This window comes from Lipotes vexillifer, unplaced genomic scaffold (genome assembly GCF_000442215.2).
Source record: "Lipotes vexillifer unplaced genomic scaffold, Lipotes_vexillifer_v1.1 scaffold474, whole genome shotgun sequence".
Lineage (NCBI taxonomy): Eukaryota > Metazoa > Chordata > Mammalia > Artiodactyla > Lipotidae > Lipotes > Lipotes vexillifer.
Window position 1 is genome coordinate 593,906 of NW_006772385.1, and position 14,834 is coordinate 608,739.

The 14,834-nt window shown below is 38.9% G+C and overlaps 1 protein-coding gene across 1 annotated transcript in view; it reads right to left on the reverse strand.

The window, feature by feature from the left end:
- Nucleotides 1-14,834, reverse strand: part of RAPGEF5 (Rap guanine nucleotide exchange factor 5) — a 172,589-nt gene that overhangs the window by 132,881 nt on the left and 24,874 nt on the right. The window contains exon 4 of the mRNA XM_007447441.1: nt 4,314-4,362. Coding sequence (XP_007447503.1) covers nt 4,314-4,362 — 49 coding nt within the window. The remainder of the gene's footprint in view (nt 1-4,313; nt 4,363-14,834) is intronic.

Here is a 14,834-nt window from a genome sequence, read left to right on the forward strand (position 1 = left end):
AGTGTGGTTGTCCAAATGGGGGTGTGCAGGAGACGTAAAATGTAAACTGGCTTTGAGAGGCCCGCATACCCAAAAAAAAAAAAAAAAAGAATGTATCTTCGAGCCCTTCTATTATCATTCATAATGGGAAAACTATCAAAAACTTAAACATACAACAAAGAATTAGTTAATAAGTTGTATGGCATCAATATAAACATACAACAGCTAACAAAAATGATACAGAGCTGTATTAGTGCATGAAAATGAATCCTATAAAAAGTGGATTTACAGATAAAGTAATCAAGGCTAGTACTGATGGATACCAATGGAGTCTGTTCAGTGGAACAGAACAGAGAATCCAGAAATACACCCACAAAAATATGCCTAACATATTTTTGACAAAGGTGCAAAAGCAATTCAATGGAAGAAAAGCACCATTTCAATAAATGGTGCTAGAAAAATTAGACATTCATAAGCCAAAACAAACACAGAAGAATCTTGACATAAGTCTCACATCTTATATAAAGACTAACTCAAAATGGAACATGAACTCAAATATAAAACATAAAACTATAAAAACTTTTAAGGAAGAAAAAGACCCAGGAGAAAATCTTTCGCATCTGGGACTAGACAAAGACTTAACCCAAAGACATGATCCATTAAAAAATATTACGAATTGGAATTCACCAAAATTAGAAACTTTTGCTCTGTGAAAGACTTTGATAAGAAAATGAAAAGACAGGCTATAGACTGGGAGAAAATACTTGCCTAAGGATTGCTATCTAGAATAAAGAAATCTCAAATCTCAACAGTAAAAAAAAAAACCCCTCAAACAACCCAATTAGAAAACGGGCAAAAGACATGAAGAGACATTTCACAAAGAAGACATTCGGACAGCAAATAAACACATGAAAAGATGTTCAATATTACTAGCCATTAGGGCAATGCATACTAAAACTACAGTGAGATGTCACTACACACCTATTAGAATGGTTAAAATTTTTAAAAATAGTGACAACATCAAATGCTGGCAAGGATGCAAGAACCTACATCACATATACATTGCTAGTGAGAATGCAAAATGGTACAGCCACTCTGGAAAACCATTTGGCAGTTTCTTAAAAAACAAAACATGCAATTAGCAAACAATCCAGCAATTGTACTCCTGGGCATTTAGTCCAGAGAAATAAAGACTTACATTCACACAACAACTTACACGTGTAGTTTTATTCATAATGACCCAAACTGGAAACAACACCAATGCCCTTCATGGGTAAATGGTTATATATAGTGTAGCACATTCATATGATGGAATACTATTCAGTTATAAAAAGGAATAACCATTGATACACACAACAACCTGAATAAATCTCCAGAGAACTATGGCAAGTGAAAAGAGCCACTCCTACAGGGTTACATACTGCATGATTCCATTTATCTAATATTTTTGAGTTGACAAAATTATAGAAATAGAGAACAGATTGGTAATTGCAGAGGTTAAAGAGGAAACAGAGGTGTAGCTATAAAAGACAAACATGGAAGATCCTTACAGTGATGTAAATGTTTTGTACCAATGTCAATATCCTGACTGTGACACTGTACTTGAGTTTCACAGGATGTTACCATTGCGGGGAGCTGGGTAAAGGGAACGTGTCACCCCTTATTATTTATTACAACTGCACGTGAATATACAATTATCACAAAATAGAAGAGCACATGTAAAAAATTATCACTTTTATAAAACTGCATATATTATATATAAAATATCTACATATTAATAGAGAAGTATCTGTAAATACATACAGAAAAGAGTATTATTGGTTATCTCTGTTGGTGAGATGATGGGTGATTTTTCAATTTCTTCTTCATACATTCATGTGTTACCAAAGTTTTTCAATGAGTATGCTACACTAATAAGAAAAAAATGAAGCTATTTTCATTATGAAAAAGACAAGTAATACAGGGTCATTGCACACACTTTTTTCCACTGAACATTTTACTGTATTAAGTCTTTGAAATGTCATTTAAAAAACTATTTAACATTCCATTTCATTGATCAATTTTACCATTTCTCTATTATGGGAACTTAAGGATTGTTTCTAATTTCTTACTGTTAAAATAAGCAATGAAATAGGTTTCTTCTACCTGAATCTTCACATGCATCTCTGATTACGCCCAAAGCTACACCTCCAATCATGGAGTTACTGGCTTAAAGAGTAACTACACTAGAATGCACTGAAAAGTGGCTTTTCTGAAAAACTATGAATTTATGTCCCCATCCTTGGTGCATTCGTGTTTCACTCTGTCCCTGAGAGGTTGCCAATGCTGTATTCACATTCCAAGCTCCACAGATGAAATGAGTAAGGACAACAGACATGTTAACATCATGGCGTAATAAAGTCAACTTCATACCAGTCTTTTACTTTGCACAAGCTACTGTGTGTGGGTCTTGCTTACTCCTCTTCATTTCTCTTCACCTCCAGAAAGTTCAAACTTCTTAGCCTGACACCCGAAACCTGCCTCTTTCTGCCTCATTCACTTGGCTGCAGCCACTCTCACATCCTTGCTGTTCCTTCAACTCATTTCACACACCGCTGCCCAGGGCTCTTGTCTGGATGCCCACAAGGCTCACCCTTCAGTGACTTCACGTCTTTGCTCAAATGTGCCCTATTGGGGGCCTTCCCATCCCACGCTGTGTAAATTAGCAACCCCCTTCTCCAGCCCCATCTGTATTTACTTGCTCTGTTTTTCTCCAGCAATGACAATAGTACATTTTTTAATTTTATTTTTATTTTTTTTGCGGTACGCGGGCCTCTCACTGTTGTGGCCTCTCCCGTTGCGGAGCACAGGCTCCGGACGCGCAGGCTCAGCGGCCATGGCTCACGGGCCCAGCCGCTCCGCGGCATGTCGGATCTTCCCGGACCAGGGCACGAACCCGTGTCCCCTGTATCGGCAGGCGGACTCTCAACCACTGCACCACCAGGGAAGCCCAAGAGTATATGTTTTTGATTATTTCCCCGACTTTTTCTGAAACTTAAGAAAAAAAATTTTTAACCCCTATCCTCCAAGGCACTGTCATCCCAACTCACACAGACTGTAAGTTTTATCTCCTTATGTTTATAGGAACCACCATCAGCTCTAGCACAAGTTATTTTTAAGACTTCCCTCCTACAACCTTTATACTGGTGTCCTTTCTCCATCTTGGCCTCCACCTGTGCAGATACCCATGATCTAATCCCTGTCCTTGGAGGAGCCCTTTTCACACTGCCCGAGCTCTGTGGGACCAGATTACTGTTCCTTGCGTCTCTTCTCCACCACCCTTACAGCATCCAGTCTCTTCTTCCTCTACATCAGCCAAATCAGCAAAGATATAGTATAAACACAAGAAGCTACTTCATACTAAGGTGCGTTTGATTCCAGAGGTCACTGAGAGAAAAGTAAATGCTTACACTTTCTAGCTACAAAAAGGAAGATGTAAAATGTATGATTTCTGTTCTAAAGACATTTCTGTTCCACTTATTTCTTCAAACTCTGGCAACTCTTTGATTTTGTCAGTGTCCTCACCTCAAAAGTCTTACTCTAGTTTAACACCTAGTTTCACATTATCTAAGTCTTATTCTAGTTGAACATTAATGTTAAACTAGAATAAGAGTTTAGCAGCGACCTCCTGCCTCTGAACAGCAAAGGATGCCTCCTCCTGACACTCCTTCAAAGCAAGTTTTTTCTACCTCATTGAGTCTCTATTTCATATCGAATTTCAGCAGAGCCTGGCTTTCTCTCCTCAAGACGTATCTGAAAGCTCCCTCTTCCTTTCCACTTATTACATCCACAGATTGTTTCCTAAGGTATTAGGAATCAGATCCACACAATCAGTCCCTATGGAAAATGCTTGCTATTAAATGTTATGAGACAATTCAATTATTTTTATAAGAATCTACTTTGAGATGAAAAATATTAAAAAGAGACCACCATTATGTTATTTAGTTTCCTCTGCCATTATGATAGATAATGCAATGTGGTTTGCTTTCTTTTGCTGGGTACCTAGACTTTTTCCATGCTTGCAGTGGACTACAAACATATTTTTAATTTTTAATTTCACTTTTCCTTGAAGTATGAAATAAAGCAAGGCAGTGTATATCTAGCTTTATAGAACTAGATATACACCTGTGCTATTTTGATGGTAGAATAAATAATTTTTAAAACATAATGGAGATACTTTTCTGCGTTTTATACCAAAGCTTCCTGAGATACATTCAACTGCTCACAACCACAGGACGTGTGAAATATCCCCAAAGAATCAGAACCTTCCTCCAGCCCCATGAAAGACTACTCACCAGACTTCCTTGCTTTCAAAGCAATAACAGCTGCTAGCTCTCTCTGCACCTAATAAAATATTAGGGGGAAAAACCAAATTAGAATAAGAAAAACGTAGCTTTGTTTTTAGATATGCAACCAAAGTTAAGAGCTGTTGCATTAAGTTTGCTGCCATGTTTTTGTTTATTTGTTTTTAATAATATGGAAAAACCTCTGCATAGGAATTTTAGGCCCATCCTCATAGAATCTGATGGACTTACTTTAAAGAGAAATTAAACAGTTGCCAGAATGTACACATTGGAAAACATTCGTACTTATGCCATGATGATGAGAAGTACCTCAAAAACATAACTGTGTAACATTCAGAAATAATGCAAATAAATTATTAAAACAGGCAAAATACTGTGGCAAAGATATTAAATATTCTTTATCTCTCAAAGATTCTAGTTTATAGAGAAATTCTAGAAAAATTGAGGTAGGTGATCCTAGTTTAATTTGAACTCTGTGTGAATACAGTGAAGGATCACTTGAGGCCTCACAGGTGTACAGCAACCATTTCAGATATTATGCTGCATAAAAGCAAGTGCTATCAACACACAGGGCAGGTGAAATGGGGATAGGCAAGATGACCTTTAATACCCTAAGTGCCTTAAACCTCACTTATTTGTCCAGATTTTTGCTTCCTCACTCTCTCTCTCTCTCCCCCCACCCCAACACATATGCTTAAATCCTTTCTCAACAACATTCTCAAAGAGTAACATAAAACAGAGGCCAAAAAAGATAACCACAGTCACTTTCAAAGATAACATGGGGAAAAAAAAGATAACACGGGGATAATCTTTGGGAAATCTATGTTTGATAGCAATAAATTTTCATAATAAGCAAGCTCATTCCTCTTCAGGACACAATCTTTTAAGCTTAGAAGAGTGTGAGTGGTGTGTGTGTGTGTGTGTGTGTGTGTGTGTGTGTGTGTGTGTGTGTGTGTGTGTGTGTGTGCGCGCGCGCAGGGGTGGTGATACTGAGTTTGGAAGGGTCCTGCAGCTTATTATACTAATGACATTTTTAAAGGCAGAGCATGAAAGCTCAAGGTTAAAGAAGATGTGCTATTGAAATCCATCTAATTTACATTGATGTACGTGAAGGCAAAAGTAGCCCAGTGAGTCACTGGGACTCTGTTTAGGACCAATTTCACAATGGCCAGGGTATCATCATCCCTGAAGAAGCCAGCTTCGCCCCCACCTCCCGCCCCGATACTGCTTTACTGCCATGCTTTCCCTGGCTGGCTAGTATGAGTGCCATTCAAAAGGGTATATATACTCCTGATTTAACTGATTCGTCGATTCCTTAAGACTTTCTCGGGAAAATTATATTGTAATCAGAAGATAATCCATCCCTTTCTAACCGTGGGAGTCTGAGACCCAAAAACACTCATGGGTAGAAGAATTTATAGTTGAAGAACTTATGGGGGAAAAGAGAGCTGGGGGAGACAGGAGTGATGATTAATCAGACGAAAGCCTTTATAAATACTCGTATGTGCAGTAATAAAACAGCAACAAAATAAAAATATAAATTAGTGCCTATTTTATATATTTGAAATTACGTGTAAGGTTTATCGTACTGACAGCACCTCTCTTCAGAATTTTCCTCTGTTACAGTGTCACAAACGTTTGGGGGTAGACAAAGATGCAGATTAGAAACACTCACTGGGACCTTGTGGATGGCTTCCTGATTTTATGAGCTTCTAGGGAAGACGCCACTGTGGCTCAGAGACAGGAAAAAAGCAGAGATGGAAAAGGATGCAGACGGTGGATCACTTAATTTGCATACGGAGGATCAAAAACCGTCCTCTCCACCCTCCGTCAGTTTTCCATACTTGATATTCTCGTCATGAGAGCTTCGATTTTTCTTTCTCAAATGAGAAATAAGGCTCAAAACAGAAATAGCTCAGGAAAGGAAACTGTTATATTCCCCAAACTGTATAAAACTACATCTTTTCAAAGATTTGGTACAGAAAGAAAGGGAGAACGGGGATGAGAAAGAAACCAACATAGCACTTTTGGGGAAGCCAAGAAGATGAGAGATGAGCAGTGAGAAAGACAAGAACTTCACAGTTAAAGTTACAAGGAACCTAAGCTTTTTCTTTTTTTGTATTTTTCCACATAAAGTAAATGAGATTACTCTACTGTACTACACTACATCCCCTGAACATCTGCAGTCAGGAAAGACATAAAAGTGTTATGTTTCTGCCCCCGAGGGAAACTGTTCCTGACCAAAACCCCAAGGGTAGGTTATTCTTCCTCCAAACCACAAAGCGGGAAGAACAGATCAAGCAAAACACAAACTGGGTAAGATCCCATTAGAGGCTCCTAGAGCTTCGTCCTGGCACTTTTCTTTTTTTAAACACACCAGCAATGACGTAATTCATCATTTTCAATTGTGATTAATGCCTGTCTTCTGGGCAGAAGCTCCTCCAAGGTAGCCATCTTTTCATCACACTATCCAGGGCCATCAACACCCATTCACCGACCCACAGGAGGCGGGTGCAGAGGTAACCTTAAGAGAACAGAGACAGAACCTAGGGGAGAGAAAAAACTGCCTGAGGAAGGACAAGGAAATCCAAAGGGAAGGCACTCCCCAGTAAGAAGGGACTCGCAGCAGATATCTTCAGAACATATTAGAAGGACTCAAAGCCTCCTTTAGCAAATAACTGTTAGGTTTATACTGAAAACTAAACCTTTGAACAACTGCAGAAACAGGGACTAGAATTTTCATTAAGCTCTAATAAGGGACCTGTTGGCACCGAAAAAGAAATATAATACTCCAGCACTGGTCAAGTCTTCAGGTGTCTGAAATTCTGGCCTACATTTTGATAACAACCCAGAGCAAAAACCATCCTGCTAAGATGCTCCTGAATTCCTAATGTTCAGGAACTGGTTAAGATAATAAATATGTGTTGCTTTAAACCATTAAATTTGGCGGTAGTTTGTTACACTGAAAAGTCTTTTAGAGATGATTATTTTTTCGACTTGAGCTACTTGTGTTGTTGGTTAACATAAGTTTCTCTCAACGTGACAGAAATGGAACCCTCTCCTCAGATCAGTTTCAAAAAAAGAAATGTATACATATAGAGCCAAGAGCCATGTTCTGACATTCGCCATTGTTTTTATTTAATGCGGGTGCTAAACCACTGCCTAGGAAATTAGAAGAAATGCATTGTTCTTAATCTGACAGGAAGTACATTATTGCACTGGTCTTCCCTATTACAAGCCTTCCCTACTATGATCTGAACCCTTGAGGCTAGATGTATTCCAGAATTCAACATTTCAGATAGTGCCCTATCTAGGGCACACCCCCAGTGAGGTCTTGGGCAGTAACTTATAGTAAGAAATCAGACACATTAATATTTCTGCGGGGACACATTAAAGGCAGGAGCCCACTGTTGCCCCCTTTGCCTGGCAAAGTAATAAAGCTATCCTTTTCTATTTCACCCCCCGCCAAAAAAAATTTTCTGCAATGAAATGTATGATTATTCATACCAAATGGGATAAAGACAGACTAGGAAAGGCCTCAGGATTTTCTACTAAATATATTCAGTTTAGGTTAGATTTTTGCCACCAAGTAAGTTATGAAACCCTATTCTTTTTCAGGGCTTTTATATTTCAGAGCTGTCAATAATGGATTGTAAACCTCTATTAACTTTACACTAAAAGTTTCTCTCCATCTTTTTCTCTTGTATCTTCTTGTCAAATACCTACGTAGTCAGTACGTTTTGTCTACCGAGAAATGCTTTCTTTAAATAGCTTGGATTTTCATCTATTTCAAACCTGGCTGCACATGAGAATCACTTGGGGAGCTTTAAAAAATCAATTGATACCTGGGCCCCAACTAAATCAGAATCTCTGGGGAAGAGGTCCAGCCAACAGTATTTGCTGCTGCTGCTGTTTCCATGTTCCCTAAGTGATTCTATCTAGGTTGTATCCAGGGTTGAGAAGCGCTGCTCTATTTAATAAGATATCTTAGTTTCCCCAAGACTCAACCTTTTAATCTTATAATCATTTCAACTGACAATCTTTACTTTTTATTTTGTTCTCCTCTAATTTAATTCATTTGTAAAGGAACATGGCCTTCACTGTGTTTTAAATTATGATATAATCCAATCAAATGGTAAGATTCAGTCACTACATGAGCAGTTTGACAGACACGATCTACTCAAGCACAAGGAAAATTGCAAGGGAGCTTTTTAAGAAGCTTAAACTTTAAAACATAGTTTACTCAGTATAAAAAGAACCACGTAACTCAAAACACATCTGCAGCTTCGGGTATATTTGCTCTTGTGAATATTTAAAGAGAGGATAATTAAGGGACTGATAAAACACATCTCTAATTTTTCTCTCTCCTCTGGGTACTCACCAGCAATTTTTAAATGTTTTAAAATGCTGAAATGTTTTGGCTTTCTATCTTCAATAAGCAGCAGGACTGTTTACAAAATAGCCCTGAAATTCAACAAGAATCAGAGCCAGTCTTAGTTCCAGTATTTTGTCTTTTTTCTCTGGCACTTTATAGTGCTTTCAGCCTCAAAATACAAATGCTCGAAAAGCTGTTTTGCATCAGTACAAGACTCAAGAGGCAGGAGAAAGTGAAAAATGCAAACCCTGAGTGCCAGGGATCACGTCCATGGGAGACGTTAGCTGAGAAGACATGGCAGGCCTCCTGGAGGAACAGACCCTTGAAAACCAAGTGTGAAGCTGGATGGAAAGTCAGCAAAGGTCATTGTGGGAGGACAGATCAACAGTGGCAAAAGCCTTACCTACCCACAGGGCCATTCTTAAAAACTAATTTTAAATAGGATCATGAATTCACAAATTCCCTAAAGGTTTTTAGTAAATCTATTAATCTTGGAAACATTTAAATGTCGATACCATGATAGAAATGTTTTTAAAACACAGAACCCATTTTCTCAATTACCTAAATTAAATGTAAGAAGAAACATAAGCCAATACTCTTCCCTGTTTTATTCCCAAATGTACTTACTTTTTTTCTTTTTTTTTTCTTGCGTTATGCGGGCCTCTCACTGTCGTGGCCTCTCCCATTTGCGGAGCACAGGCTCCGGACGCGCAGGCCCAGCGGCCATGGCTCACGGGCCCAGCCGCTCCGCGGCATGTGGGATCCTCCCGAAACGGGGCACGAACCCGCGTCTCCTGCATCGGCAGGCGGACTCTCAAGCACTGCGCCACCAGGGAAGCCCATGTACTTACTTTTAAAACACTATAAAATCTTAAGATAGTATGGACTTAAAGAATTCTAGAAAAATAAATAAATATGCTTCTTAAAGCCATCTACATACTTTTGGATAAGACACAAACGGAGCAGTGATGGTGGCTAGACTTCTGTCCTATGAAGAAATAACCATGGGCTCAGTGACAATTTTCTTTGTTCCTTGGAGGCCTGTTTTCCTATTTCCAAGTTCATTATTTTGTTCTGAAGAGTTAATATTGCCACAAGAATGACACATGGATAAACTTGTGATTGCCTGTTAATGTCAACCAATAATTAGAAAATTAAGAAAGTTATTTATTTATCTGTCTAGACAGTATTGCTCTCCATCTAATAGTTTACTTAACAAATAGTTCTTTTCCTAATAATTGCTCTCGCCATATCGAAGATGCGTTTGCTAAGCATGCTGGAATGCTAAAATATGCTTATGCTTATTCATCTGTTTCAAGGCTATTAGGGATATTTTTAAATTTTCATATAGACATTGTTGAATACATACAGATATGCCTATTCATTTTATTATAACTTAGACAATAGCTGACCATTCAAAGACTAATACATATATAGAAGTGTCCTGAAACTAACAAAATAAAGTGGAATAAGGTCCTACAGGCAGGTTTTTTAAGTCTGGTATTTAAGCCTGCTACGCATACATACATCTACTACGAGACAGATTCCCATGAAAAAGATGTGATAATTTTTAGTTGATCATAAATAAGCATGGTATAAGTTAACAAGGGAAACGTGATTATCTAGATGTGGATAACAATATTTTTAGGAATATTACCAAAATAACATTCAGGTCAGCAAAAAATGATGGACTCCAGAGAACTCAACATCTGGACTGTATTCGGTTTGAAGTACCATTTGTTTAGGTTTAGGAGGAGTCGAAAGCATCCAAAGGAGGATGACCACAGGGTGGTCACCTCCTTGTAGACAGTGAGAGGGATGGAGCAGTCTTCATCTACCTTGTCCTCTCTGCAGGGTTTGGCAGGTTACCCATCCCCCTCTTCTTGACCACTGGGATTCCATGACACCATATGCTCCAGGCTTTTCTCTTTTCTCTCTGGCTGCCACTTCTCTTCTCCCAAGGCTTCCCTTTCCTCTGTCTTGGTTTTGATGATCCTCAGTGACCTACCCTCAGCCCTCTAGACCCTCTTCTCTTTCCGTTCATTCTCTCTAGGCAACCTCAGTTACTCACAGGGCTTCAATTATATCTGCACCTCCAGGGCCCGAAAGTCTCACATCCATCCACCTCCAAGACCTAAATGTCCCATTAGCAGCTCAAACTCAACATTTCTAAATGTGAAGTCACTGTCTTACCACTTTCCTCCACCCTACAAATCTGCTCCATGGCCCTTACCCCCAGTCAGTGAATGGTACCACCATGTACCCAGGGTCTCAAGCCAAGAAGTGAGGTATCCTTAATCTAGCTCAGCCCACCACCTTCTCCCAACTCAGACCGCTGTCTCTCATTTATCTCTCTTCATACCACATCATACATTATATAAGATATAATCTTGTATCTCTGGCTAAAAAACTCTTCAAAGACTTCCCATGACACCAAGAAGGAGTCAAATGTCTAATATTGCATATATAGTATTCTTTTCATCTGGTCTTCAGTATCATCTATTTCCATACCTCTTCTTAAAATCCATGTCTTTAAAAAAAAAAAAAAAAAAAATCCATGTTCCAGCCTTAGAAAAATATAACACTTGCAATTCTGTGAACGCACCATGTTCTTTCTTTGCTCTGAGACTTGCCACGTGCTCTTCTGTCTGGAATGCCTCCCCACCTCCCCACTTTGTGTGGCTGTCACTTACTTGTCCTTCAGGTCCCAACCTAGCTGTTGTCTTCTCATGAGTCCCCCACCTCCCCCAATGGAGTGAAGTCCTCCCTGTTTATTCTCTGACGGCATTCTATACGTACCTCAGTTGTAGCACTACCACATGCTAGTGAAATCTCCTCTTTAGCTGAGGGTCTCCAACAGTAGAGCCCACTGAAATAGACTCCTTTAGTCATCATTCTGACCATGACTCCTAGTACCACCCCTGACACGTATTTGTGATCAAGAATGCAAGCCAAGTGTTTGTAGTTGCTGCTGAGAACAGAAGACTTAGGGGGAGCATGATCATTAGCTTCAAATATTTGAGAGGGTGAGGGTAAAATTCAGAACAATGGAGAGAAGCTGCAGAAAGGCATGTTTTAGCCCTACGAACATTCAAATAATCAGAGCTATCACAGTGGAAATGGTCTACTATGTGAGGTTCAACAGAAGATGCTTTATAAGGGAAGGTAGAGATCAGAAGCACACCGACCAAGGGTTTGTTCTAAAGATTTGTTTTATGACTGTCTCCTATCCAAATCATCCACTATAAAAAAAGAACAAGCATGAGCCTCCTGGGAGAAGCCATATCTGTCAGCCTGCAGTTGAACAGTTGGTGATGTTATAGCCATCTAATCTACCCAACAGAGATAGAGGGAGTGCAAATCTTAACAAACAGATGAAAAATAACTGTTGGAGTCCATTCCTTACTGTGGAAGTCTCCTAAATTTCATGGCACGAAGAACAGGAGAAGCTATAGATGTACCGGCTGAATGAAATCTGAAAACAGCAAGCAAATGACACTGACATCTTTTCAAAAGAGCAGGTATATCTGCTCCTTCAGCCTTCAAAGTTGCTCTTACAATTCTTGATTCAGCAATTTCCCCAAAGCCCTAACTGCTGATCAACATGAATTTTTTGACAAATAAAAATTTCATATATATGAAATGTGTTTTAAGGAAACAAGCATACATTGGACATTCTGGGTTTTGCTATAACAATGAAATAAAACATTGATTATGCGTACATCATTAAATTTAAAAAAATTTTTTGTCTCAAGTTATTTTTTTCCATTTTCTGGTAAGACCAGAGTATTTTCAATCTGTGTCACATTTAAATGATTCTTCAATAGATTTATATGATATAATTTATTTAACAAAGTATCTTTAAAGACAATATAATTTGCAAACTCATGTCTTAGTATGTCTTTTATTTCATATTATATGTCATTCCTTACATGTCTCTTCTCAGTCATCGTGCTCTTTGGAACTAAGTTTCTAAACTGTACCAAGAGTATACGTTCAACACTAGACATTCTAGGGATCTTCTATGGTAAGGATCGCCCATCTGTAGGGGTAGGTCCTATAGAACCTTGCAGGGATGTTATATTAGAAACTCTTGCATTGGCATGAATCCAGATCAACGAAGACCCTTTCCAACTAGACAGTCTATCTACAAAAACCACTAACATAGGAGGGCTTCCCGGAAGAACAAGATTCAGAACACAAGATCCAAAAGCCTAAAACAGGACTAGGAAATCTCCTATGCCAACCTTGAGAGAAATTCTGGGATTCTGGTTGTTGGGGCTGAATCACAGCTCTCCACCCCACAGCACAGGGCTGCTGTGAACATTAAACAAGCTAATACCTATAAAACAACTGGGAATGGTGCCTGAAACAGTAAGTACTATCTGAGTGTTAGCTATCATCATCACATTACTGTAAGTAATATAGTTGAGCTTAACAAATTATAAGAGCAAAGTCCAATCTGTAGTTGCTTTAATATTTCATATGTTTAAGAACCTTCTTCCCACCTAAATTTTGAACTCCCTGATAACCAGTAATGCTTCTGCTTATAATATTCCACCTACATGGCCCCCACATTGCAACTATCATAAAAGGGACTGATATGTTTCACCGAAAAGTTGTGAACAGTGCCTACAGTGCTTGTACTTCTAAAAGCTATAAAAATAAGCTTTTAGATTTCCACAGAATTCCAAAGCTTTTACAGATGTGTGAAAGACCCACTTTAGTTTTAGAAATTCACTCTGAAACTTCAGAGGGATCAACTGACTAGCTGCGGCCTGGCAGCTTTTGACATCTGAGACATAACTGCTGATTAATGAATCAAAGGATTGCAAATATGTATTCAACAAGGAGTGTGTATTAATTTGGTATTTCTGCCATAGCAAATCACTACCTGTTTAGCAGCTTAAGAAAGAGGACATCCATTTATCATCTCATATGTCCATAGGTCAGGAGTCAAGGGACAGCATGGTTCAACTGGATCCTCTGCTTAGAGACTCATGAGGCCAAAAACCAAGGCATGGGCAGGTCTGTGTTCCCTACTAGAGGCTTTGGGAGAGAATTAAATTCCAAGTGCATCCAGGTGGTTGGCAGAGTCTGGTTCCTGCTTCTGTAGGACTGAGGTGCCCGTTTCCTTTCTGGTTGTCACCTGGCACCTGCCCTTGGTTCCTAGAGGCCTCTCTCTGATCTTTGCACGCGGACTCCTACTTCTCGGAGCCAGTGACACCACGCTAAATCCTTCTCGCGCTTAGGCTTTTTCTTTACTCTCTCTTCTGCCATTTCTCTTTGATGCCTACCAGAGCAAGGTCTTTGGATTAGACTGGGTCCAGGTCTGCAGCCTTACTTATATCTGCAAAGTACCTTTTACCATGTAATGTAACATTTACAGGTGCCAAGCAGCACGTTCATCTTTGGGACCATTCTACCTACCAAAGAATGACAACACAGGTCCTCAGAGTCCTCCTGAAAAGCCAGCCCTCAACACCTTTTTAGGGTTTCATAGTAACATGTTAATAGAGTCTGGTCCTGGAACATGATTTAACCGGTGTAACATCTTTACCAGGGCACACCTCTGAGTTCACACAATGGAACCCGAAGACTTGAGAACCAGTCTGAATAAATTTCTAAATTACTAAACCATGCAGCCATGTTTACACTATTTAATGATTCCTAACGGGTTAAAAATTAAAATGCTGTTTAATATAACTTCATAGGTTTCATTTTGTAAAATTCTTCAAATAAGGAGGGAACTCTATATACTACTATACCTAAAATGGATAACTACTGAGAACCTACTGTGTAGCACAGGGAACTCAATGCTCTGTGGTTACCTAAATGGGAAGGGAATCTAAAAAAGAGTGGTTATGTGTATATATATAACTGATTCACTTTGCTGTACAGCAGAAACTAACACAACATTGTAAAGCAACTATATTCCAATTTAAAAAACAAAGGGAACGCTATAATCAAATCCCAAACACAACCAGTTGAGACCTATTCAGTAATTATGAAGTATTTTAAGTGAAGATAATAGAGACAATTGCTTTTTGAACCGTAAATTATTATTTTTAATTAATGTGGACTCTCAATACTTCCTGTCTCAAATGCTTTATCTCTCCAGTGCAAATGACAGTACA